Below are 27,795 nucleotides of genomic sequence, written 5' to 3' on the forward strand. Positions count from 1 at the left end.
GCTCTTCCTTTCTTTATGCAGATCTGAGGTTCTGAGCTATTTCATTTTCCTGCTCCCTGAAACACTTCCTTAACATCTCTCATGATGCAGGGCAGTGTGCGGCACGCTCCCTCAGTTCCCATTTGTTTGAGAAAGTCTTTATCTACTCCCCGTTCTCACACATGTAAGTGTCGTTGTTCTGGACATTTGTCTTATTTCCCAGCTTCCTGATCTGTGCTTCGGAGCCTGGTGGTAATCTGGGGAGTGTTTCTGTCACGACAGCCTCAGATTTTGCTGCTGTTCCCTTGTCTCTTCCTCCTCCTGATGTCCCCATGACACGTGTGTCACAGCCCTGTGGATGTCCCTCGGTCCTTGCATGTTCTTACGTATTTTTTCCTGGTCTTTTCTACCTTTGATTTTCAGTTTGGGCGTCGCTACAGTCACATTCCCAACTCAGAGACAGATTCTCTCCTCGGTCGTGTCCAGTCGACAATGAGCCTGTCAAAAGCGAGCCCCAGTTCTGTCAAAATGTTTTTGATCTCTGGCTTTTCTTTTTAACCTTTCTTAGAATTTCTACTCTCTGTTGACACTACATACTGTCCTTGCATACTGTGTACTTTTTCTGTTAAAGTCCTTGTGTATATTACCAGAGTTGTTTTAAATTCCCCCGTCTGATCCTTCCAACAGCCCTGCCATACGCAAGTCTGATCCTGAGGCTTCCCTGTCTCTTCAAACTGTGTGTTCTGCCTTTTCGTAAGGCTTGTGATTTTTTCTAGATAGCCAGGCGTGATGCGCTGGACAGAAGGAACTCCCAGAAACTGGCTTTAGTATGTGGTTGTGAGGTGTGGGGGGAGGGGAGTTGTTCTGTAGCCCTGGGATTAGGTCCCAGGCTGTCAGTGAGCCTGTGTCCCGGGACAATGAACTTCACCAGCTTTTATAATTACCCATACATTGCCTTTACTGAAATCTTTATTTCTCTATGTGGCTTTGAGTTACTGGTTGACCCTTCACTGCACCTAGCAGGACTCTGCTGACCTTTTTTTGGTAGGGAAGGTCTAGTCGCAGCTCCTCCCACTGTTGTTTCTTTCAGAATGTCTTGATTGCTCCCTCACTTACAAAGAACACTTGAACCAGATATGGGATTTTTCTTTCTTTCTTCCTTTTTTTTTTAAAAAAAAGATTTTGTTTATTTATTTGACAGAGAGAGAGAGAGAGAGAACACAAGCAGGGGAGTAGGAGAGGGAAAGGTAGAAGCAGGCTTCCGGCAAAGCAGGGAGCCCGATGTGGGGCTCAATCCCAGGGTCCTGGGATATGACCTGAGCTGAAGGCAGACGCTCAACAACTGAGCCACCCAGGTGACCCTGAGATACGGGATTTCTTGACGGTTTTCCTATTCTCACGTTGAGTATCAGCCCGCGGTCTCCCGGCCTTCCAGGTTTCTGGTGAGCAATCTGCTTGCAGCCTTACTGGGGACCCCTTGCCCTGTGTTGACTTTGTGTTGGCAGCTCTGGAAGTTTGATTATAATGTGTCTCATTTGGGGTCTCTCTCAGTTCATCTTACTAGGAAGTTCACTGGGTTTCTTTGATGTTTGTGTGCATGTCTTTCTTCAAATTCTGAATTTTTCAGCCATGATTTCTTCGAGTATTCTCTCTGCCCTTTTCTCTTTTCTCTCCTGTTTCTGAGATTTCCAAGACATGTGTGTCAGTCCTTTTGAAGATGCCAAATTTCTTCTGGGTTCTGCTTGTTTTTCTTTGATCTTTTCTCCTTCGTTTCTCAGCCTTCCTAATGTCCAGTGTAGTCTTCAAGTTCACAGACTCTTTTCCTGCTGGCCTGACACTGTCTCCCAATGCTTCTCCTGTGTTTTCCATCTCAGTTACTGTACTTTGTTTCTTTTTGGTTCCTCTGTGCGTTTTCTGTCTCTGCCTCGATGCTTCCATTTCATCCACAGGTAGATTCCTTGACTTCATGCAAGTCTTCCTTTAGCTTCTTGAGCAACCCTAAGAGCCATAAGAGCATGATTCTGAAGTCCTTGTCTAATAGTTACTACTTTTCAGGAACAGACTCTGTTGATTTACTTTTCCCCTTGGAATGGGGCATACTTTCCTGGGTTTTGTACATCTGCTATATTATATTGTTGTTGAGAACCAGACATTTGAATTTAACAATGTGGTAAGTCTGAAAATTAGAATTTCCGCTTTCCCCAGGGTTTGCTATTTTTAATTAAAAAAATTTTTTTTTTAAATTGTAGCCTCTCTGTGCCAAGGATCAGCTTGCAGCATAAACATAATGTCTTCTTGGGTCTTCTCTGAGCCTTTCCTCGGCAGACACAGTCGTGTTTACTTTCCCCTGCATGTGCATTTCTTTTGGAATGTCCTAGTCTTTAATATCTGGCTCCTGAAGGGGAAGAGCAAAAAAATGAAGGGGGAATAAAGTGGAACTGGTCCTTGAAATCCTCTGGAGGTCTCTTGAGCCCGAGGGGAGAGGGTTGCAACACTGGTGGAAGAAAAATAAGAGTTCTTTGTCAGCGCCTCTGTGAGAAGCAGCAGCCATCGGTGGTCACAGCACAGATCCCCAGTATTTGGAGGACAGGGCCCTTTCTGCTTACTCTATGTTCCCCAAACTGTGTGCTGCTTCAGGAATACATGCACAGCTGCCTGCCACATGGCTGGGGGTAGGGAATGGATAGTTGCTACTGTGTTAAGAGCCGAAACCGCTAAAATTGAATGCAATTTGCCACCCAAGCCTTCTCCTGGAAGTTGCAAGCCTTCATTAGACACCAGATTTCCAAAGGGGTTACCCCGGACAGATTCTGCCAGTGCAAGTATCATCTAGATTGGGTGACAGACTCCCAGGGCCTCCTACCCCATGGTCTTCCCCAAGACCTCTCCTGCCAGGCCAAAAAGGCCACTGTTGTCTGGTGCATTCCCACTAGCAGTGTACGAGTGTCCCAATTTCTCCATGTCCTTGCCAACATTAGTTATTACCTTTCTCAATACATGTTCTTCCATCGATGAGCAGGTGAGTCGCAGGGACCAGAGGAATAGAAAACAACTGTTCAGAAGAGAAAGGAAGGACAGGAAACTCTGTGGGAAGGAAGCAGGGGGATAGGGAGGAGTGACAGGGACTGGAGGGCGTGAGCAGGGACAAACAAAGTGGAAGGGGACAGACATAAGCAAATAGGTCGGCTGGAACAAGGCCACAGAGGAGGAGAGCCTGGACAGCTGTGTCGGGGCCTGTGGGGGTGCTGGGGACTGGAGGCCAGAGGTCAGGGCTATAGCCCAGTGTGGCTACAGCTCCCCTGACAATGGTCTGGGATTCTGTTAAGGGGACTCAAGTCTGCCTGGTGTGCAGGACACCGTTGGAAGACACCACTTTGCAGGACAGGCCTTCTGGCCATCTGAGCTGTAACCATCCGTCCTTCATCACGGAAGAGGTAGATCAGATAAGCTGTCACTTGGGGAGACCACAAGGCTGGACAATTCTCTTCTCAGGAGACAGTTTATACGAGTTACAAGGGAGGGCATGGACGTCTGGTGACGTCTGTGGTCTGCTTTTTGATGCGAGAGCTTTCCAGGGCTTCCTGCGTGGTGACATTTCTCTGGAGGTGGCTGCCTCTCTGCATCCCGAGCGGGAAAGGAGGAGCTGGGCCTGGACACCATCGCTCCCGGTCACCTCAGACGCAAACGCGGGCGGCAGGCGCTCAGCCTCCAGGTCGGGCGGGCAGACAGGTGCCTCCTGTGTGCTCGTCTCAGGAGGGCTGGGGGTGGCTTTTCCCAAGAAGGCGCTTGTGGAGAGAACTCTCGCCAGCAGAGTATCTGTCGTGACCCCGCTTGTCATCAGAATGTCATGATTTCTCTTGTAAACATTCTGTTGTTTCACATTTCACATCTGGATTCCCCATCTGCGTGGATTTTAGAATAGACAGACTGGGGGGCGCCTGGGTGGCTCAGTGGGTTAAGCCTCTGCCTTTGGTTTAGGTCATGATCCTAGGATCCTGGGATCGAGCCCTGCATCGGTCTCTCTGCTCAGCAGGGAGCCTGCTTCTCCCACCCCCGCCTGCCTCTCTGCTTACTTGTGATCTCTGTCAAATAAATAAATAAAATCTAAAAAAAAAAGAAAAGAATAGATGGACTGTGTGGGACCTCGTAGCCCCAACCCCATCTGGCTCCCGCGCTGTCATTCATTCCAGGCCCCACGTGACGTGGAGCCCACGCTGGCTCCCGTTTCCTTAGTGCTGGTGCAGAGTCCCCCACACGGCAGCAGTCCTGTGTCCATCCTTCCTGTGTCCGTCCCCGTTCCGCCATCTGCAGTTCCCTCCCTTGGGACTCAAAACTCCCCTGTGGCATCTCTTCCAGTGTGGCCTGTGGAAGGACATCCTGCAGTTCCGTCCATGTGCAGGACATTCTGACCCCTGGTTCCCAGTTGTACCGAGGACCCCTGGGGGACAGCGCCATCCAAGCTCCTGGTGTTCGGCACAAGGGCCTCATGGTGAGGGGGCGACGGAGGCCACCGCCAGTCAGTGCACATCTGTCACCTCACGGGGATGGGAGATGTCTCTTCCCTGTGATGACAAGTCTCGGGACCTGCTCTCTCCACCACTTCCACGTCCCCTCTCAGAGCTGGCCGCTGTCATCTGTCGACGCGGGGTGGCAGGCCCCCCTTCGTGTGGGAAGTACGGCCCGAACTGGCTGCAGAGCTGCCCGCTGGCGGCTGGTTTCACGAGGTGCTTCGAAGATGCTGCTCCGTTATGCATTTTCTTAGTTTCATAATGTGTGTGAAAAAAATGTGTTATTCCTTTGAAGGTAAAATGTCACTTCCCTCTCTCTGTCGGTAGTTTTATCAATGGTGTGTCCATGCTGAATTTCCAGGTTTTATCCTGGCGGGGTGGTTATGCAGGTGGTGCCCCCCCTTTTTTAAGATTATTAATTTTAGAGACAGAGGGAGCGCCTGAGTGAACGGGGGATGGGGGGCAGAGGGAGAGGGAGACAGAATCCTGAAGCAGACTCCCCACAAGCAGTAAGCCCAGCATGGGGCTTTATCCCGTGACCCTGAGATCACGGCCTGAGCAGAAACCAGGAGTCAGATGCTCAACCAACTGAGCCACCAGGCACCCTGGTGGCGTCCTTATTCTGAAATTCAGTGTCTGCACCGTATTTTCAAATGGTTCGGGAAAGACCTGTCCATATTACATATGCAGGAGAAAGAGAGAGAGAAAGCAAATGGGGCAAAATGTTTAAAATGGTAAATTTGATAAAGAATTTATAGGCGCTCTTTGTCTCCTCATACTGTTCTGCAAGTTTGAAATCATGTCAGAATTAAAAGTTACCAAAGAAAATCTCACAGTATAACAAAACTTATAAAAGAACTTGCGATTCCTATTATCTCTGTATATATACACAAGTTCATATATACACAGCTTCATATGTACGGCCGTCTGTCCGGATACACAGCTTCACGTACATACGTATCTGAACATTCGTAATTCAGAGGCTGTGTCACAGTTCAGGATCACAATGTCATCTCCTGAGTGTCCTCCTAATTTTTCCCACCCTAACCCCCCAGGGAAGGATGAGCTCCTTCCCCCCAGGCTGGACCATTACACACAGGTCCCTGTCTGGTCTGCACAGCTGAGCCATCACCGGTAACTGCCGCAGGGGCAGGAGCCAGCCTCGGAACCCCCGGGGAGCAGCAGTTGGCCTGCCGGCAGTGGCTCCTTTGGGCGGCTGGAGGGCCGGGAACCAGGCTTTCAGGACGCCCTTGTCCAGCAAGATCTCCAGGAGGAGAAACCTGGGCGTGTTCACATCACTACGAGCAAAGAGAGAACTCCCTCCTTCTGCAGGATGAAAGGTGAGAGGCCCCTGTGGGCTGCAGCTGCAGGGATGTGTGGGGACTGCGGCGTCCGGAAACCACGGGGCCGTGCAGATGCTAAGAGGGCTGTGCTCCGCCTGTGTTGGCTCAAGAGCGCTGACATGTAAGCTCCAGTCCCAGCGCTAAACTGCCGGGGTGTCGGAGGCAGATAATTCCTCATGGACAGTCCTGTAGATTTAACAGGAAGTGACTGGCTGGGCTACTCTTCTTGGGTCCTTTGTTTCCTACTTTCCTGGAGTCAGAGTTTGTTTGCTTTGCACCAGCGAGCGGCCTGGGGGAATTTCAGAACAGTCTGTGCATGATAAATCCCTGTGTGTACAAACGCCTTTCGTTTCTTTCACACCCGGACTGGCCTGTGCCGGCCTCAGCTGCCGCTGGGCCTGTCCAGCGACGGGCAATCCTTCTGGAACAGAGGCCTAACGCTGTGACAACACCGAGCGGTGTGCACTCTACACACCACTGGGCAGGCGGTTGCACCACGGATGGGCCGACTAGAATTTCAGTGCCTGTGCCAGTATCTAAGTTAATCTCTAGGAGTAAAATGTTCAGAATAGTGCCCTTTCTCAATCAGGTCTGTCAGTCTGTCTCCCCCTTGAGAGAAGGAATGGTTTCTCCAACCAGACACGCACTCTGAGTCCGGGAAGTACGCTGCTCTCACCCAGTGTGTGTTAAGTTCCTAGGAGCTTTGTCAGGATCTAGGGCTCTGTGTTTGCACTGGTACCATCTCGAGGTCTTTACTCCTGTGTTTGCACTGGTACCATCTTGAGGCTTTTACTCTTTTTTGCTGGTAGTAAAAAGAGTTCTTCGGCCTCCTTCCGTAGTCTCATGTTGTGACCTATCACGTGATACTGTCACGTATCTTGGCTTCTGCCCTTACTTACGTTGATTTACTTTTTTCACGTTAGCATTTCATATATTTTACTTTCTACATTCTAGCATCAGGGGCGAAAGGGATACTCAGGGCTTGACCTTAGAAATAACCAAAGGAGTGGAGTCTTCCAGAAGTTCCCACTCCACTCCAGGACCAAGGGTGGGCGTCACTCATAGTCCAGCAAGGTGCACAGGGCAGAAAAGACAGACGCTGGAAACCATGATGATGAAGTTGCTGAATGATGTCAATATATATGGGTTTCAACCCACAAAGAGTCTCTTCCTAAGAAGTCGGCCCTGTTCTTTGCCAGTGGCAGCAGTGGTGGGGGGTGGGGGACAGCTATCATGTTGGTACATATACAAATGAGGCTGTTCTTAGGAATCCTTAATACTGTGCCCAACTTAGTAAAGAATAACTTTCCTATTTACTATTCAAGACAAGTAACAGTCCTGAGCACCTCCTAAACTTTTCTGGGTGGGACTTAAACATCCTAAATAGAAGACAGATGAAAGCATACTTAACTGATTTTGTAGAAGACACTGGGGCGATGGAGAGGTTTGAGACGCTGGGCGAGTTGGCCCCACTCCAGCCAGGGTCGGCTCTGGATGGAAATCGAGCTTCCCGACAGGTGCCCCCAGAGGCACTGCAGACAGGTGAGCCCCACCGTGCCACTCTCAGAAGGACGTGAAGTCTGGTCTCAAAGTCCTCACTGTGCGTTGCCACGTTCAATCTCTTCCAGTGAGCTAGAGTTCAGTTAAAAAAAAAGAAAGAAAAGATTTCTTCTATGAAATGGAAAGTTAAGAAAAAGTTGAAAGCAGTTAGGTACTTTCAATAGGCTCTCGTTGACTGGGGCATCTCCTCGAAATGCTGTCAATACTTCTGGAAACTCATACATCTGTGATGAAGGTTTTGCTGTTTTTTCCTTCTTATTTGTACAAGTTCCTGATTCACAAGCACCGAAATCATCTTGTAAGCAACACCCTGTCTATGCAGAAAAACACCCGTTAATGAGGATAGAATGAGGGAAGCTAAAAATTCTTGCCCATTTCCCACAGATCCTTAATTTCTGAAGGGCCCACTGGTGCTGGTTTCCACCTATTTTTTTTTTTTAAGATTTTATTTATTTATTTGACAGACAGAGATCACAAGTAGGCAGAGAGGCAGGCAGAGAGAGGAGGAAGCAGGCTTCCTACTGAGCAGAGAGCCTGATGCGGGGCTTGATCCCAGGACCCTGGGATCATGACCTGAGCTGAAGGCAGAGGCTTAACCCACTGAGCCACCCCGGTGCCCCTCCACCTATTTTTAACTGTAGCTTATAATTTGGCTTGTGTACTCCAAGATGTGTATGTTTTAAAAGATGCCTCTCCTCATTCCGGCTAGTGGAGAATTCTGTTCCCTTCTTAACACAAACATAGGTGAATTAGCCCCCAACAAGGTGAATGACAGTTGTAACAATCATACAAACCGACAAGAGTTGTAGCTCACGATACATCAGCGTAGGTGAGATGGTGGAACAGTGCAGCATAAGGGGGAAAAACCCAAATTCAAACTGGTGTAAATATACACATATGACCTGTTTCCTACATAAATGTGCTCTGACAGAGTCCCTGGGTGAGGGGGAGGAGAGACATGCCTCTGAGGGCCACACTGTGCCTAAAGCCTTCTGCACGTGACTGTGCACATCACGTCTGGGTCAGGTTCAGGGCAAGGAGGCGAGTTACTGAGAGCTAAAAGCTTCACATGCTACAGACGATTCGGTTAGAAGACCGGTATCCTTTACTTAACGGTGAAAGAGAGAAGACAGGTCTCGGTATGAGAAGGAGACGTCTCAGAACTGTCAATACCATCTGTTACTGCTATTTATTTGTTTCAGAATAAACATGGTATTTCAACTCACTCCCAGGGTGTCACCCTTCTTACCTCTGCTCAAAAGCAGGCATGGGAGTCAGATGGAAAGTGGTGTAGACAGATACATGTACATGCATGTGTATGTGTGATGGAAAGTAGTGTACACAGGTATATGCATATACACATGAAAGTGTGTGATGGAAAGTAGTGTGTACACAGATACATGTACATACATGTGTATGTGTGTGATGGAAAGCAGTGTGTACAGTATATAAAGTAGTGTATACAGATATACATACATATATGTGTGTGTGTGTTCATTACTCATTATTTGCTCCATTATTTTGGTTTCCTATTAAACAACCCTGATGCGGTTGTCAGATCTCTTTTATCTGAAATGTTTCAAGCACAAAATTGGGCTTGATTGAGGATTCTAACTGAATTAGCCCCACCCCCACCCCCAGTTCTATAGGATCCAATTTTAAGTCGTCTCCAGCACTCAGCACTTAATGACATCTTTCTTTCTTTCTTTCTGCCTCTTTTAGTAAAATGAAAGCCAAAGAGCAGTACCGATCTGACACATGGTTAGAAACTGACCACCTGACCAAGGGTGAGTAGCTCAGATCTCAAAGGGACGGGGCTAGGTGTCGCCTAGGTCAGGACCTGCTGCCCCCCACTCTCATGGGTCCGTGTGGCCACGTGAAAGCCAGCTTCCTGCTCAGGTGGGAGCAGCCTGAAATCCCAGGTCAGTGTGTGTGTATGTGTGTGTGTGTGTGTGTACTCTTGATAAAATGTTGAAAGAGCCATTTTCTTTGGTCTAGTTTAATACGATTTGGAGATTTTTCTATCACTGTAAAAGGTTTAAGTGGAACTACCTTTATTCAGTACCATGAAATAGTTTATAAGAATGCTTTTGTCATCAATACAACTTTCTTATGTTGCTCCAGTCACTGCCTGATTTTGGAAGGCTGCCATCTGTTGCAGGCTGAGGCGAGGGTGCTCTGGCCGTCTTGAGTTGGCTACGGGTCAGGCTGGGGTATCACATGTCTGTGTGCTCTGAGCTGTCTGAGAGGGTGTGGGGAGAAATTGCACAGCGTGGGGGACACCAGGGAGACACCCAGACTCGCCCTGGAATGCTAGTGACTGTCCTCCTCTTCTGGTTTTTGGAGCACCTGCTTTTAGCCATTTCCAAAAACTTATTAACTCCTTTCCCTTGCCTCTCATTAAGATTTCCTGGACATTTTTCCATGAATCAGGAAGCTAAGAATTGTCACACTCCTTAATATATAAACTCCTTAAATTTTCTTCCACCAAGATAGTATTAGTGATACGAGAATTTAATAAAAATAAGCAGTGAATGCTACCTTTAAATGAGGGGACAGCCTGTGTTTCTAACCGAGGCCATCTCTTGTACAAGTCAGTTAGAGGACGTTCGTATGTCTGAGCTCTCCTTTCCATTTACTGCACGGTTCTGTGGCTCACACTGGACTGGGTCATGAGGGGCTTGCTCCAGTGGACGAATATTCTGGAATGCAGGGAACAGGCTCTTAAGAAACTTGAGACAGGCAAACTCTGGAAAGCAGAGTTGCTGTTGAAGAAATACGTGTGGACTGACTTTTTTGTGGACAGTAGATGAAACAGTTAAAGAGAACGCGAGTGCCCTTGTGAAGGTGAGAACCAGGATGGGTTCTAATTCAAGAGATGTGAGGAGGCACTGAATGTGGGAGAAGAGACACAGAGCATTTGGGTGGGGGCTGGCCCGGCGCGGCTGCTCCAACGTCAAGGCCGCGGTCCTGCTGGCTGCAGAACACCACTGGATCGGTACATCGGGGGCCAAAACACTGATTGGTGGGAGTCCTGATGGGCTTGACATTGCTAAGGAACCTAAAGAAAGAAAGGCCGTATATTATCACCACGCTTTATGAAGTTAACATTTTAACCTCGAGTTTTATTTTACCATTATTTCGTCTCTGAATGCTGCAGAGCAATAAAATCCTTGTTCAGTGTTCTGTGACATTTCTGAACACACTTCCTCATCTGACTATTAAGCGACCGTGTCAAGGGTTTATAGCAGAAAAAGCCACTGCTAGCTCTGTCACTTGCTGAACGCATGCCTGTTAGTCTCAGTCTGTGCTTTTCCATCTCTGATATTTAAGTGGAATTATAATCATACTTCAAGACTTCATTTTGAATACAGTATATTTCAAATTGGTACAATTGGTAGATGATAAAGTATGGAATTTCTTTAAAATTCCTTTGCAGAGGGGCACCTGGCCGGCTCAGTCGGTAGACCATGCGACTCTTGATCTCAGGGTTGTGAGTTCAAGCCCCAAGCTGGGTGTAGAGCCTCCTTTAAACAAAAAACAAAACAAAAAAAACTTTGAGGAAAAAACTCACAGTTGGATACTATATTCTGTCTACAGAAATAATATCTGGATACTATGATAGAAGTTTTAAGTATAACTAATTGTTCTGCACCTGTGAACGTTCTTACCACAGATAACACAGGTTAAGAAGTGCACATTAGGTTCCCTGGGTGGGGGGTGCAGTGTGACATTGATTCCCAAAGAGGGGACAGGCTGACACAGAAAAAGTAGCCATCATTTGCATGACTGTGTTTTTGAAATCCCCTCGGGTCTTTCAATAATGTGTTACATTTTATTTAAATGTAATACTTTTGAAAAAAAGAAAGCAAAGGTATGACACGCGGGAATTAAATTCGTGAAAACTTAGATAATTTATTTCTGTACTTTCCTCACAACTTGCTAAAAATAGTTTCATTTGCGATGCAGATCTCTAAGATACAGTAAATGTGTTTAATTCAGATGAATAAATAGAAACATTCTGATTTAAATATGAATACATGAGAAACCAGACCACCTCTGAAAAATACAGGCTGAGAAAAATTTTAAATAGATTAAGACCAAAAAAGGTATGAATGTTAGTTTTAGTTTGCTGCATAAAGCACGTCTGCCACTATCTTCCAGGGAGTCTGCGACAGGACGCAGGTTTACCCTCTGTGGCCCTCGGTGCCCCGCCCACCGATGCTGTGGCTCCGCACCAGGTAAGCACAAAGCCCCCAGAGCCGGCTCTGCGGCCTTCTAGAAGTTCCTGACATTCTCTGAATTGCACTGTGCTGCCGCCCTGAAACCGCTGTCGCACCTGCCCAGCGAGATAACCAAGGGCTTCTGCAAGCGCACGGGAGAGACCCGGGTGTGGTGGAAACAAGGCTGCAAGTTCATGGTAGGATGAAAAGTTGTTTTCGTCTTTCGAGTAAAATAACCAACACAACATTTCACGTGGTGCACTGTGCCACGCGTACAGAGAAGGGCACCAGACAGCTGTGTCGCCCACGCCCGGGTGCATGTGGAGGCTTGGCTGACCCGGGGATGCTGGCTGCCGGGTGGCAAGCCCTCCCTCCCCACGGGGCGTCCTGCTGCTCGGGGAACTGACTTCCTCACCTCCTGCCACAGGGTCGCAGCCCGTGTAGGGTCCTCCTTCAGAATGCAGGCAGTGGGGCCTTGCTGTGGGCTGCAGAGCTGTGTGTCACCCACACGGAGCACAGTGTGTCCTGCTGTCTTTCCGCTCAGGGGTCCATTATACAAATATGGTGGAGCTCCCGTCCCTGTTCCATTGTGCAGAAAACTCTGGGCATGTGTCTGGCTCCAGTCAGGAAACCAGGAACTGTATTTGTTGTTTTATTTCATTTTAAGGGTTTATTAAAGAAAGAGAAAGAGCGTGAGCACGCGTGCACAGGCGGTGGGGAGGACAGAGGCAGAGGGAGACAGAGAACCTTTAGCAGACTCCATGCCCCGTGTGGAGCCCCACGCTGGCCTCAATGTCACAACCCTGAGATGATGACCTAGGCAAAATCAAGAGTTGGACACTTAACCAACTGAGCCAGCCGGGCACACCATGTATCAGTTATTTTGACAGACACTTTATTTTATTAATTTATCTTAAACAGCCTGATTTAGGTGTAATTGATTGATATACAGCTGATGTGCATATTTAATATATGTGATCTGACACACAGGACTGGGAAGCCACACCAACCTAACAGATGTACCCATCACCTCCAGAAGCTTCCTGATGCCTCTTTTTCATTGTTGTGTAAAAACAGTTAACATGAGAAGCCCTCTTCACAAGTTTTAGGTGCACAATACAGTATCAGTATCTACAGGCACGGTGCTATGTGGCAAATCTCTAGAACTTACTCATCTTGCAAAAATGAAGTTTTATGTCTTTGACTGACATCTCCCCATTGTCCTCCCCTACTGAGCTCTCGTGACCACATCCCACTGTGCACTTCTGCAAGTGTGACCGTCGCTGATTCCTCATCTAAGTGGAATTGTGCAGTATTTGTTCTTCTGTGATGGGCTTATTCTACTCTGCATGTCCTCTGGGTTCATCCATGCAGTAAAGTCATTTTACAACAGAGGCCTGATTAAACAGGCATCAGAGGACTAAGGCAAAAAACCAAACAGTGAGGCAACACCAAGGTAGGAACTGCAGGGAGAAGTTACCATCTCTGTGGCTTGTGAGACAAATGGATGGGGTTGGGGTTCAGAACCCAGAAGCCTGGAAGCCAGGCTGCTTCACAGTCACCGAGTGTGGAAGGGAACTGCAGACTGGGCCAGTGACCCTGGGAGGTAGAGCTCTGTGGGCGATTCTAGAATCATTGTGCCCCAGGCAGAGCAAACACCCGAAGTCAGAGATCTTCGACGCTAATTCCTGGGGATTACTCGGGTCCCCCTACCATGGTAGTCAGCACAGAGCTGGGGCACACCGTGGGCAAATGACATTTTGGCCTGGGACTGTCTCTCAGTAGACCCAGTGGTCCCTGTGTCTAATCTGTGGTGAGGTCCACGGTCACTGAGTGCATGCTGGGAATAAACACACTCAAAAACTGTATGAGCCATGCATGACCCCCATGCCCTGGGGCAGCTCCTTGTGGGAAAGTCTCTCAGGCGGATTCCAAGAGAGCCTGAAGATCCCTGCCACCTGCTGCACAGATGCTAGAAAATACCCCCTGCCTTAGTCTGGGCAGGGTGAGAGAGAAGGAGAGGGACAGTCAGCTCCCTTGGCTAAGTCACAATCAGTGGACTCTGAGTGAATGAGAAGGGAGACTGCCCCCAGTGGACCTGACCTAGTCAAGCGAACCCTCGCCACGAAGTTCGTGTCAGAGAGACGTTCCCCTTGACCTTGAAGAACTCAGCCCCTCTGAATTTGACAGCTGCAAGGAAACAAATTCTGTAACAACCAGGAGAGCTACAGAAGGAGCCCAAGCCTCAGGTGACACCCCAACCCTTTCCAACGCCTTGATTCCAGCCTTAGGAGACGCTCGGCGGAGGACCAAGCTCCGCCGTGCCCACCAGGCTCTGGGCCCAGCACCGGGAGCGGACAGACAGGTTCTGTTCGAGGGAGCGACACATGCCAGCCATGTTGCTGTGTGTCAGCGAGGGGAAGCGGAGACGAGCAGTAGAGCCCAGGGGGTCCTGTGTCCAGGAACAGGTGCAGCGTGCAGCATGAAGACCGACCGAGGCCGGTGGCTCGTCTCCAGGGTCCCGCACTACCCGCCTGCTCTGTGCAGCAGCACACGGGCCGCGCTCCGTGCGAGAGTCTACTGAAACGTCATTACACAGTGACTTCAGTGGCAGCTGCGGCTGCACATCTGGTGCCGCTGCCGGAGAAGAAGAGCTCACCTGCTTCTTAGCTGCTGCCTTACAGATGTTTTTTTCCCTTTTACACCAATTGCTAATTTCCATTTTGTAAGCATATTAATGATCCCTATAGCTGCTTTTTGGCTGGTAGGAATTATAAAACAACATTAGTTTCCATACATATATCTATTTCAGAGATGTTAAAATGTAAAAAAAAAAAAAAAAAAAAAGTACAAATTATAGTTTGTAAAATACGGCCAATAACAACCCTGAAAATAACTGCAGGGAAAATGCGGCATGCCGTACTCAGAAAATAATCAAACAGATCTTCCAGAAATGAAAATTATATGGACATAGCTGGCAGGAAAAATGCGCAGAACAGACAGAAGGGAGAATTAATGAATTATAAGACAAATCAGAACAGGATGGAGACAGAAAATTCTAGAAAATACAGTAGAGGCGATGAACATAGCAGGCGTGAGGGGAGAAGTTCTAAACAGCATTTGGTCCAAGCTCTGAAGAGTGAGTGGAGATAACAGAGCAATAGTTGAAAACATAACAGGGAGACTTCTTCAGACTCAGGAGTAGATCCACAGACTCAAGAAGCTTAGCAAATCCCAGGCGTGAGCAATGAGAACAGCAATGAGAACAATGAGATCACATCCAGACACATGCATCTTATGTCATCCTGAGTGCAAAAAGAGAGATTGCCTAAACCCGATGGCAGGTGGCAAGGTGTCAGAATCATGAGAAACTTGGAGAAGAAAGACCTACTCAAGTGCCGTAAGGGCATCGCTGGCGACCTAGAAACACAGCAGAAGTACCTTTCAAGAATGAGGGTGAATTTCTCTCATGTACAGACTAATGAGAACTAAGAGAAGAGAATCTGTCAGCGACACAATCCCACTGAGGGAAATTCTCGAGAAGGTACTTCGGGCAGAAAGAAAGTGGTCCAGAAGGACGAGTCTAGGATGAAAGAGTCGAGAACAAAGGTGAACACATAAGCAGATGTAAATGAACACTGCCTGACTGCAACAGTGGACACAGTGTCTAGAGGACTGCAGAACAAAACAAGACGAATTTAACCTGTTAATTCAGGAGAGGGGTTAGCAAATCTACAACAGTCTAACATCTGGGCATTGCCCAGGAAGGAGGGGAAAGGCTGGATCACATTTGGATTTGCAAAGTTAGCAGGGTACGTCTTAATTTCCAGGGAAACTACAAATAGAATAGGAACAGTCTGATGAGGTTCAAAGGCAGAAGGAGCACTCACAGAGTCAGCTAATCTAACAAGACGAGACAGGAGAGGCAAGGAAACCATGAGCAGAGGGGACAGATGGTGATCAAGAACCAAGATGGTGGAAAGACATCTCAGTAACCACTAGCCAAACTGATTACAAGAGACAGAAACACTCCAGGGACAAAAAAGTACCGTCAGAATAGATACAATAAACTCTTAACACATACTACATACTGTTCATGAGGAAAACCTCTGAACTTAAACTAAAGAAGGTTTTAATGTCAATTCGACATTAACTGAAGGGAGGCTGAGATCACTATATAAATAATCATAAAACCCAACACAAAAAGTATTATTGGCAGTAAAAGTCACGTGATTATATAATGAAAAGCTACTTTTACCTAGAAGTCATACCAGTTTTAAATATATACGAACAAGTAGTGTACCTTAGATATATATAGTAAGAAGAAGTAGACAAATTCTCAATGATAGGGAATTACTCAGTAATTTATAGGAAATATTTGAATAAAATGATAACAAAACTGACCAACAAATACAGGACACACAACAAATGCTGAAAGCACTTTCTTCTTAAGATCTCAGAATTTTTTTTTTTAAAACGAGCAGACGGACTACAAACTAAGGCTCAACAAACATTAGTGGGTTGGACTCATGGAGAGTATGTTCTCTGAAGGTGAAAGAACAAAGTTAGAGTTAAGTATTTTAAAGATATATGTTAGGGGCACCTGGGTGGCTCAGTGGGTTAAGCCTCTGCCTTTGGCTCAGGTCATGATCTCAGGGTTCTGGGATCGAGCCCCGCATCAGGCTCTCTGCTCCGTGGGGAGCCTGCTTCCCCCGTCTCTCTCTCTCTCTGCCTGCTGCTCTGCCTTCTTGTGATCTGTCTCTGACAAATAAATAAAAAAAAACTTTAAAAATATATGTTCAACTCCTACGTGCAAATAAAGAAATACATTTTTAAGTAAACCAGGAGTCAAAGGAGAAATTCTAATAGAAGTGAGAGGACAGTTTGGACTAATAACAAAAACAGCGCACTTCAGTATTTGTGGAACGCAGCTAAAGCAGTATTTAAAACACATGCATAGCCTTCTGTACATAAAATTTAAAGAAGAAAGCCTGAAAAATTAATGAGCTAAGCATCTGTTTTTAGAAGTTACAGAAAAACAGAAATTTAAACTTGAAGAGGGTGGAAGGCAAAAAAGTAGTAACTTAGAAGCAAAACTTTATGATATAGAGAAAGTACCAAAATAGAAAGGAACAGTAAAGCCAACAGTTTCAACTTGGATAAAACCAATAAAAGTGACAAAAGCATGTGATGGTTCACTGAGAAACAAAAATGGGAAGAAAAGGCACATAAGGCCAATATAAAAAAATGATTAAAAGGACATCATATCTGAGGCAGATAGTTAAAGATAATGTAGTACATCCTAACTTTGGACCATTTCAAAATATGAAAAACGTGTAAGAAAAATTTGGACAAATTAGAAAATATCAATTATTCAAATCAACTCCAAAATGTGAAAAGCCTGAATATTCCTATAATTATTAAAGAAACTGAATCTGTTGTTAATTATCTTCCCACGATAAAATTCTAGGCCCAGACAGCTTCTATCAAACATTCAAGAAGAAATGATTCCAATCTTCTGGAACTCTTCCAGAGAACAGAAAAGGAGGAAATACTTCCTGTGATGGTTAGTTTTGTGAGTCGACTTTACTGGGCCACAGAGTGCCCAGACGTTTAGTCAAGACGAGTCTGTGAGGGTGTTTGGGATGAGACAGCAGTTGAATAGAAAAGATTGCTCTACCCAGTGTGGGTGACCTCATCCAATCAGTTGAAGGCCTGGATAGATGGCATACACTGACTCTCCTGTGAATAAGAGGGAACTCCTTCTGCTTGACCAAATGGGCAGGGCATTGGTCGTTTCTTGGACTTGAATAGAAACACTGTCTTTTCTTTGGTCTTAAGCCTGCTGGCCTTTGGTCCGGGACTGACACCTTATAGCTGTCTTAGACCTCCAGCTTGCTGACTGCAGACCTCAGGACTCTGCAGCCTCCATCAGCAAGTGAACTAATTCCTTTCAATAAATCTTTGTATGTTTACAAAGTTAGGATGACACATATAAACATATGAAGATACATAAACAAATAATATGTATATTTATTTATTACGAGGAAGCAGCTCACATCGTTATGGTAAAGAACCGACAAGAGACAGATCTAGATGTATTCCCCCCGTCGGATCTGTTCCTCTGGACAGCTCTGACCAGGAAGGATTTTGAGGCCCAGAAGTAAAGTCTCCTCCAACAAATACTTAGAAATGAGGAAGTGGCTTTGGAGCTGGGTGATGGGCGAGGCCAGGAGAGGCTTGCAGCACAGCCAGAAAAAGCCCGGACTGCCAGGAAGGGTCTGTGAGTAGATTATAGGCATTCGGGTGATTCTGGTGGGAGCCGGGAGGGAACGTGGGGAGCTGGGTAGGAGGCCTCCATCTTCTTAGAGAACAGAAATCATCACGGCAGAGTGCTGGTGGGATATGGACATGAAGGGCTGTTCTAGACAGTTCTCAGACGGAAAGGAGGGAGAGCTTACTGGAAAGCCAAGGGAATACAAACTTTGTGGTAAAGGAGCAAAGAACACGGCTGAACTGTGTTCTAGGGTTTTGTGGCGGGCAGAACGTGCCCTGTTGGGCAGAGGGGACTTCGAGGCCAAGTGCTGGAGGTCTGGCTTGGGTCCTCATTGCCGCGAGAGGAGAGGAATGAGTTGAAAGAAGGACTTGTCCAGCAGCCGGAGCCAGAGGGGAATGCACCCTGCGGAGGGGCAGAGACTCCAGGGGAGGAGGCGGCCAGGAAGACGGACCAGATGCTGAAGCTGCGCTGTGGGGAGCCCGGGCTGCCTGGGGCCACGGTAGCGGGGAGGGGGGTGGCAAGGAAGGATCCTCCCTGGGGAACTTGGACGGAGCCTGGCCCTGCCTGCGCGCCTCCAGCCTCTAGAACTTCTACCTTCGTCCGAGGGTTGCTTCCACTCTCTCTGCAGGCTTGTCCGAGGCTTGGCCGCACAGGATAGACACGCTGAGTGTTGGGCAGGGAAGGACAGTGTCCAGGCTCCGTGGAAACGAAGATTGTATCAGTCGAGAAACAGACGACTCCCGGGAGCAGCCCGCTCTCTGCTGGAGCACACGGGGAGTGAGGACTGACCGGGAAGGGAGCGAAACGAAGCACGAAGGGAATCTCGTCAGGGTCATGTCACCGTCACGTCTTCGGTTACACGGATGCTGCTGTGCCGCCTGTTCTCTGTTGTGTTGCTGAGGAGATAAAAAACCTTTTCTTCTTGACCCCATTCTAACCCTGGATTTAATAGACTATGCTTCTGCAAACTGAAATAAAACATTTTTCACATTATAAAAGAAAAGGAATCAGAAACTAGAACTTTAGGAAATTCTTGAGCCCGTCCATAGCGCTAAAAAGGAGGAAGCTTTTTCGGAGAACACTGAGGGCGTGCCTGTGTCACCATTCGATAAAGACGTCAGGGCTGTGACTCAGGATTTAAGCAGCCCTGTCAAGGCAGGGGCCAGGAACAGAGACGGCGATCAAACAGCAGAGAGGCTGCCGGTTTGGAGGGAAAGAGACAGAGCCGGCTGCGGGAAGGGAGGACTGGATTGTACAAGGCTGGACCACAGAGCTACCAGGCTGTGAACGTGCACTGTTCCTCAGCAAAGGGGAGAATGACCCTGAGGGCAATTCAGAGACCCTAAGGGCTGGGGCGCCTGGGGGGCTCCGTCAGTTAGGTGTTTGCCTTTGGCTCAGGTCTTGATTTCAGGGTCCTGGGATTGAGACCGGAGTCGGGCTCCCTGCTCAGTGGGAAGGCCGCTTCTCCCTCTTCTCCCGGCTCGAGCTCTCTGTCACTATTTCTGTTTCTTTCTCAAATAAATAAATAAATAAATAAATAAATAAATAAATAAAATCTTTAAAAACAAACAAGCAAACAGACCATAAGGGCTGACCCTCTCACCGCAAGCTCAGGGACAAGGCTGTGTCTGTCCTTGGTTTCAGAGGGCAGAAAAGCTCCAGAGCACCAGGTGGGCCTGGGAAGGGAGGACAGGGAGCCAAACAGGTTGACCCTCCAGCCTTAAGATGGGCTGGTATCTGCCTGTTTGGACTTGCTCGGGACCTGCCACTCCTTCCTTCTTCCCCGTTTCTCCCCTTTTGGAGTGGCAAGGTCTCCCCCTGGGCCTGTCCCACCAGTGTATTTTGGAAGCAGTAACGTGTACTTTCAAAGATTCCCCGCTGGAGAGGAACTTGCCTTGGGACGAATCTACTTCCAATCCCTCCCAGACCTGATTTAGGTGATTCTGAGACAGGACCTCGGACTTCTGACTTAGAGGTGGTGCTGAGCAAAGGCTTCCAGGGATGCTGGGGTGAAATGCAAGAATTGTGTGTGTGAGGATGTGAATTTTGGGGGACCAGGGACAGTAACTATAAAACAAGTTGTGTTGTCCCACCCCCCAACCCAATTCTTATGTTGAAACCTTGATGCTCAATGTGACTGCATTTGGAGATGGGGTTTTTACAAGATTATTAAGGTTAAATGAGATAATAAGGTTGGGGGCTCTACTCTGATGAGCTTGGAGGGCTTCTCTCCCTCCTTCCCTCCCCTCTAACTACCCTCCCCACTCCCCAGTGAGAATGCAGTGAGAATGGGGCCACCTGTAAACCAGGGAGAGGCTCTCATCAGAACCCAACTGTGCTGACCTTCCTCTTGTCCCCCAAGACACAGTACTTTGTTCTGGCAGCCCTAGTTAACTAAAACACACCCAGATCACTCTCAGTGGCTAATGTAACTTCGTGAGGACACTATTAGAAGGAAAGATTACAGTCTAATCTTACTACAGTGAAAAGAATTCTTTTTTAATTAGTATTTTATTTTATTTTTTTTTAAATTTTATTTATTTATTTGACAGAGAGCGATCACAAGTAGGCAGAGAAGCAGGCAGAGAGAGAGGAGGAAGCAGGCTCCCCGCTGAGCAGAGAGCCAGATGTGGGGCTCTATCCCAGGACCCTGGGATCATGACCTGAGCCGAAAGCAGAGGCTTTAACCCATTGAGCCACCCAGGCGCCCCTAATTAGTATTTTATTGGCTTTACATCTGCTGTGGAAAATACAGGTTTTTGTTTTAATTGAGAACATAGCCTTAAGTTTTAACTACAGATTTAAACAATTGTTGAGGGTAAGCCTATAATAAGGATGCTCCCATGGTTATTAAAGAAACTTGTATACAACCCGGCATTTTGGCTGAAAATACAGACGCATTTTCAAGCTATAGTTCTGAATTTTAACAAGGACATGTATGGTTTCGCCTGTGCTGATGGCAATGGTATTCCTTGGAGCGAATCAAAGATAACAGATGTTGTTTTCAGTATGTTTCATTGTTATTGCCCAAAGGTGGAACATCTTTGTGAAACACCAAATCTGACCTTTTGAATGAGCCTAGCTAGACAATGGAAATTCCCATGATGCTGAACACGAAAAATTATTTTGAAAAATTGCTGAACTGAATCCAGTTATATACATAAAAAACTAAAAGCCAAAAACCACAATCTGGCTGATTTGGTGCCAACCCAGTAAGGCAAAGTTCAACACCAGAAAATGAATCAGCATAGCATATTAACAGATTAAAAAAAAAAGGTCTTATTTCAATAAAATCATAAAAATATCTGATAAAATTCAATATCTTCTTTTTTAAAAAAAGATTTTGTTTATTTATTTGACAGAGAGATCACAAGTAGGCAGAGAAGCAGGCAGAGAGAGAGGAGGAAGCAGGCTCCCTGCGGAGCAGAGAACCCGATGCTGGCCTCGATCCCAGGACCCTGGGTTCATGACCTGAGCCGAAGGCAGAGGCTTAACCCACTAAGCCACCCAGCAGCCCCCAGCCACACAGTTTTTAACAGCATTTAGGAACAAGATAAAGATGCCAGCTGTGACTATTTCTATTCGATGTAATATGGAGGGACTTTTCAATGTATTATTAGAATTAGTAAAAAAAATTTAGCAAGATGGTTGATTTGCTAATATATATACATATAGAGAAATACAGAAATCAATATACAAAAGTCAGTATGTGGAATAAATTTTAAGTATAGAATATACTGCGACTACCATGTTGATATGCAGAAATTGAATGGATTTCTATATCAGTTGAGAAATATGTAATTACCCTTTTTAAAAACAGACATCATTAACAATAATAGCATAAGAAATCGAGTATTTAGAAATTACTCTAATAGTAGCTACAAGACCCCTGGGAAGGAATATTATAAAATTGAAAGGAAGGGCATCTGCAAAGGCCTGAATGAAATAGGGCAGTGCTATAGTCCTAGATTGAGACTTGACACTGTAAAGATCTCAATTCCCCTTAACTGATCGTGTATCAGTTCAACCAACATTCTATCAAGATTGAAGATTCAGAAGACTATATCAAGATTCAATAAAATCCTGATAAAAATCCCAATTCCCCCCCCATGGAACTCGAAATGTACATGGAAACGCAAAAGACCAAGCAAGAAAGAATGTTTTTGAAGATGAAATTGGCTGAGCTTGCTCTATGAAATGTCAAGATGTTAAAGAACGACAGTAATGCAGGGCACCTGGTGGGCTCAGTGGGTTAAGCCTCTGCCTTCAGCTCAGGTCATGATCTCAGGGTCCTGGGATCGAGCCCCGCATCGGGCTCCCTGCTCAGCGGGGAGTTAGCTTCTCCCTCTCCCTCTGCCCCTCCCCACAGCTCCTTCTCTCTCTCTCTCTTAAAAAGATCTTGAAAAAGAACCACGGTAGTTGAAACAGTAGGGTACTGGCAAATGCGCAGACACACAGACCAATGGAACAGAACAATATCTAGAGAAAAAGGTACAAAGGCGGACGACAGAAACACAAGGCTCAGAGTGGACAAAGACACTTGCTCCTGGACAACAGGCGAAGGCTTGTGTGCCGAGTCTGGGAAGAGCCTGCGCCAGAGAGAGAAAGTCGTCCGCTCAGCACGGGAGGGGCAGGACACTTCCCAGGCAATTCACAGAAGCAGAAATCCAAAGACAATAAACACATGAAAAAATGCTAGACCCCCTGAGGCACGAGACTGCAGGGCTCATAAATGCTCGGCCGGCAAGCGCTGGGGGGCCCGTGGGGGCCTGAGGCTGCTGGGTGCCCTACCTTATGCTGCGGTGGCCTTGCTCCTCTGTCCAAAAGTACAGGAGCTTCACGACTGACAAACCCAGACGCTCGGCCGCTGGGCAGTGAGTAGAGGAATGGTGGGGTCTTGTCATACGATGAATTCCAGCTGAGCAGCACAGACGACTGAGCCACTGTGGTGCGCACCGCACGGACGAGTCTCGCCACCTGGTGTCGAGGATGGGTCACTAGGTGACCAGCTTGAGGGGGCCCATGATGGAATGGGCATCAGTGAGTCAAGGAATTCTAATAACGCACTGTATGTTAAGTGACTGAATTGAATTAAAGTTTAAAAACCCCATGGCATTGAGTGAGAAAGCCAGGCACCCAGGAGCACAGGCCCGGAACAAATGAGACTATAGCCCCCCTCAGCTCATTGGCAGGGGTACCCTCTGCTCTGCAGGCCTGGGGCAACTCAGCCGGCAGCACCACTAGCAGAGCCCGCGGTCACTTCCCGCTGCCAGTGCTGGTCGGACTGGCCTCCGTGGTTCTCGCTGGGACTGCGAGACTCATCTCCGCACCAACCTCCAGGGACCTCTGGGGACTGAGACTGATCACTGACAGCCCCGGAGAACACGCATGTGCCCAGAGCCACTTTTTACTGGCGAATTTAAAGCACAAGCCTAGGAATTAGGGTGTGGGGAGGGAGAAGCGGGGTCACCCAAGCGGTCAGGTGTCTAGGCTACCCAGGGCTTTCTGAAAGAGAAGCCCTAACCCTGACGCCGGTGGGGGGAGTGGGGGACAGTCTAATTCCTGCTCGTGTGGCTCCTCGCTGTGTGCTGCAGCTGGAGGTATGATTATTCGGGATGGATGACTTTTGAAACCGAGGCCTCCGCAGTCCTCGCAGAAAGTCAAGCATTTAAATTAGGGTCAGAGGTCTCCAGACAGGCACTGACCCTCTGCAGGGTTTAGGGATGCATACTTAATGTGGCAAACTTCTAAACAAATGCAAAGAGGTGACTACTGTGCCCAAGAGGGTTTCCTTTAGGGAGGAGGGAGGTTGTGACTGGGTCGCAGGAGTGGCTCCCGGCCGCCAGCGTCCCATTTCGGATTGTTAGGGTACGGAGTCGACCACCCCTTAATTAGACAGAGAACACTCTCGATAATGCAAGTCACACAGTGAGGTTTATTTCCAGCTAGCTGGGGTCCAAGTATCCACCCGGCGCAGCGGGTTTCAACAAGGACCCCGAGCACTCAAAGCCAAGGGTTTATATAGCATTTTCAAGGCACTTCTTCATAGCTACATACATATGCACCCCACTTTGACAGTTTAACTTTGTTTAACCTTTTGCCACACCAGCGTCACCCTGGTGTCATCCTGGCTGTTAAGCGAGATTTAGGTTTAGAGGAAATTTAACTTTATTTACATTTCCTTCTGCCTCAGCCTCCTTCCGTTTTATGGTGCAACCTTAGGCCTTGAGGAACTGAGCCCTTTGTCACTGGAAATTGGGCCATTGAAGAGATAGCCCTTTTTGTTAATCACCAGGACATTTGCAAACCAAGGGAGACTCCTGTCTTGCAGGATTGTGATCTCTGCAAGTTAACTATTTGTTTTTCTTTAACATTTGGTCCCTATGGCACCATTACCTAACCTCCCTGGTGGTATATGATTAAGTTGTTTTTTCAGGTTTTAGCTACTTTCTCTCATCTCAAGTTACGTGTGTCCTGTGGGCTGGTTAGGGACGCTCAGTAAAATGGCTTCTCGGCCTTCAGGATGGCCATTCTTATGCTAACCCACTCTTACAGTGCAAGGTGCCAGCTTTTGCTTTGCCAAGATGGCTGTACTTATGTCAGGGCTAGACTCGAGGTGGGTACAGCCTTGTTTTTCTTGGCCTTCACACCTGCAGCTGATTTCTGGGACTCCCCTGGGGGAGGGGAGCAGGGACTGTAAAATAGGTCCTTACAGGATGTCCAGCGGCATGCTCCAGGATGTGTGCATCGCAGTGATTAACATTCTGTGACTCAGGCCCTTGCCCTGTATTTGCTGCATCTCACGCTGATAACACAATTCTCTGAACAAAGAGAAAACCAGTGTGGACAGAACGGCCGGCGAGACAGAGGGTGAAGACCTGCGGCTGGGATCAGAGGCTGGGAGGGGGGATGCAGGGCCAGCCGAGAGCGAGGCGGGAGGCCCTGAGTTTCCTGTGTGCCCTGTGATGACTGCCGGATGAGCACGGCGCACGAGGGGCCCTGCCAGGCGTTGCCAGGCTTTGAGTTCCAGTCTTCAGCAACAAGCCCAAGGACGTTGTTGGGAGCCTTGCTGATTTCTTCACTATTAGCCACAGAGAAAACGAGATTAATGAATAGGAACTAATTCACAAGCAGATTTCTGAATTCTCCACGCCAAAAAGGCACCCATCAAGTACTACGTGAATAGTGCGTCCTATTTCACAAAAAGGGTCACACGAATTAATGGCAGAAGACACTGTCTCCAACTTGAGAAATGAAAAAACCAGGACATTTGGGGATTTAAGCCATGTATCTGAAGCGGCCCTGAACGGAAAACAAGTTCAGGAGTAATTTACTAGCAGAGAGCGTTGCTTTGCATATCGTCAATGATTTCTGCTTCTAATTACTCGGCCCGACTGAAGAGCTTGTGGTTTGTTGCCCAAGAACATGTTCATGATAAGGGGCTGGAGCTACAGGCAGTGAACGGGGAAGAAGTAACCAGGAAGACACGGGCTAGTGTGACGAGGCTTGTTTGCACCACCTTCCTGGCCCCAGATGTCCCCTCTCTGGTGACAGGAATGTCCTCCCTTCTCCTGGGACAGGGAGGGCACCTTTCACAGGGAGAAGATTGCCTGCTTTCAGGAAAAAGGAAGGTCAGACTGTCCTGAGCGCACTGACTCTTTCTCAGGTGCCTTTAATTCAAAACATCCGTATGCCTGAGTGGGACACCTGCAATAGATACCCGTGGGCAGAATTCTCTTTAGTTTCTAGTCCACGTTTCGGTTACCCACTCTGGATGGAATCCACTTTTCTTTCGACTTCTTAGCATTTTCTTTTCTCTTTCTTCCTTCCTTTTAAAGATTTTACTTATTTGAGAGAGAGTGCACACGAGCAGGGAAGGGCAGAGGGAGATGGAGAAGCAGGCTCCCCACTGAGCAGGAAGCCGGATGCGGGACTGGATCCCAGGAACCCGAGATCACGACCCCAGTGGAAGGCAGACGCCCCATGGGCTGAGCCCCCCAGGTCCCTGTCCTGGTGTTTCCCAGGGGAAGGGCAGGCGGGAGCGTGTGGAGCAGCGCTCGGTGCCGTGGTGGGAGCAGATCGCTCCTGGCGGCGGCGTGATGGCAGCAGCCTCATGTGTTCAAACATGTCTAACAAAAATGCTAGAATTACAGCCGCTTACTGAGAAATACTGTAATGTTCACGGTGGACATTAAGAACCATGAACTCTAAACACTGAGCTCCTGCTTTTCGTTTTTTTTTCTAGACAGATCCGGTTGAGAACATGTTTGAACAGAACCTTGAGATCAAGTTCTACATCAGTTCTGGACCCGCATCTCTGTCCTCACACAGTGGAGACGAAGCCAACCCCGTTAAGGTGCCACCTGGGAGAGCTTGGCTCCCACCCTGTCGGCATGTGACACGGCAAAGGGAGAACGAGCCCCGGTCAGACAGACGGCGCCGTGTCTCTCCTCATGGAAAGCACTGCGGGGCCGGCATGGTCTCTGGTCCCTTAGCGGGTCCTCAGGTTAACTGGTGGCGCTGGGGGATTTGGTGCTCACAGGAAAACTCTGCTCCTCAAAGCCTGTGACAGACAACACAGCCTCCATGGGCTCTTGAGGAACAGCAGCTTGCGACTGCGTCTGCTCCGAGCACTCGGGAATCAGGGTAGAGCAGGAACCTGCACTGGAGCATCCAGTCCAGGGCTCGGTGTAATTAGTAAGCTGTAAACTATCTGTAATATATGCTTATGTAAACATAAACATAGCTGGAAATATTTTCTCTTCTTCTATACGATGGCGCGTAAAACAACGTTTCATTAGCTCTTCCTTCACGTTAATTAGAGACCGAGTCTCTGCAAGAGAAAATGTTCCCTGCAGAAGGTGAAGGGGTCGGTGCCTCTCTGCTCAGGTGCTCCCTGCTCAGAAACGCTGTGCCCCTGCACCCCGGTTAATCTGGGTAGGGGTTCTTTGCTGCCGGCTTTGGGGCCAGGGGCTGGGCCGGAGGCTGTGTGAGGGGTACGTGTGGTTTAGTCGGGAAGGCTCCAGTGTGGCCTCTAGTGGTGCCAGAACTTACCTGCAAATTCTGCTCTGCTCGGAGTCTCCAAAATTTTGATGACCATTTATCTTACTGGTTTAAAAGTTTAGTGACTGAAGCTTTTCTATCATAGAGGAATAACCCACCATGAATCCCCAGGTCTACTGCCCACGAGGCAGCCAGTTTTGTGTCAGATAGAGAGACGAGGATGAAATGGAAGGCACTGCCCGTGTGACTGGCACTGTCCTCCCCCTGGGACGCCCCTGCCCCCTTCTTGTACTCGGCGTCACATGCACGGGTACAAGTCCACCGCTGGGGACTGCTCAGCCGGCATGAAGCACGCGCACATGGAGTCCCTGCTCCTGCACAGCGGGCAGTGCTGAGACGCCTCCCTTGCTCCGAGTGGTGTTCCGGCGTGCCTGGGCCCGTGCGCTTAGATCTACAGGTCGGTTCTCCTCTGGAGGCGCGTCTGGGTTCCTGCCCTGTCTCACCACCGCAGTGTCTCCATTATAGTGAGCCTGTCTGGGCCCTGATGCTTCTACGGCGTCCCCTCTCCCCAGTCCAGGGTCTCAGCTATCTGCGGCCAACCAGGCTCCCGAGCAGGTGACCTCTGCCTGACAGGTGCTCAGGATGCCTGACAGATGCTCAGGAGGCCCCCAGGCCCCGAGCCTAGGGCCTACAGCATTCAGCTCGTGTCATCTCATCCCGCGGACACTTCAGCAACCCCCCTATCACAAGATGAAGGGAAGGGATGGGACAAAAAGATGTTTTGGGAGAGAGAGAGAGACCACATTCACCTAACTTTTATTACAGTGTATTGTTCAAACTGGTCAAATTTGATATTGTTGTTCATCCCTTACCGTTCCTAATTTATAAAACAGACTTCTTCA

At 48.0% G+C, this 27,795-nt stretch overlaps 1 protein-coding gene across 1 annotated transcript in view; it reads left to right on the forward strand.

The window, feature by feature from the left end:
• Positions 1-5,679: 5,679 nt before the first annotated feature.
• LOC131829213 (serine/threonine-protein kinase MRCK alpha-like) overlaps positions 5,680-27,795 on the forward strand; it is a 48,786-nt gene continuing 26,670 nt past the window's right edge. Inside the window, exons 1-4 of the mRNA XM_059170745.1 lie at positions 5,680-5,827; positions 9,113-9,177; positions 11,555-11,631; positions 26,136-26,246. Coding sequence (XP_059026728.1) covers positions 9,117-9,177; positions 11,555-11,631; positions 26,136-26,246 — 249 coding nt within the window. The 5' untranslated portion in view covers positions 5,680-5,827; positions 9,113-9,116. The remainder of the gene's footprint in view (positions 5,828-9,112; positions 9,178-11,554; positions 11,632-26,135; positions 26,247-27,795) is intronic.

This window comes from Mustela lutreola, chromosome 4 (genome assembly GCF_030435805.1).
Source record: "Mustela lutreola isolate mMusLut2 chromosome 4, mMusLut2.pri, whole genome shotgun sequence".
In the NCBI taxonomy this organism is placed as follows: Eukaryota; Metazoa; Chordata; class Mammalia; order Carnivora; family Mustelidae; genus Mustela; species Mustela lutreola.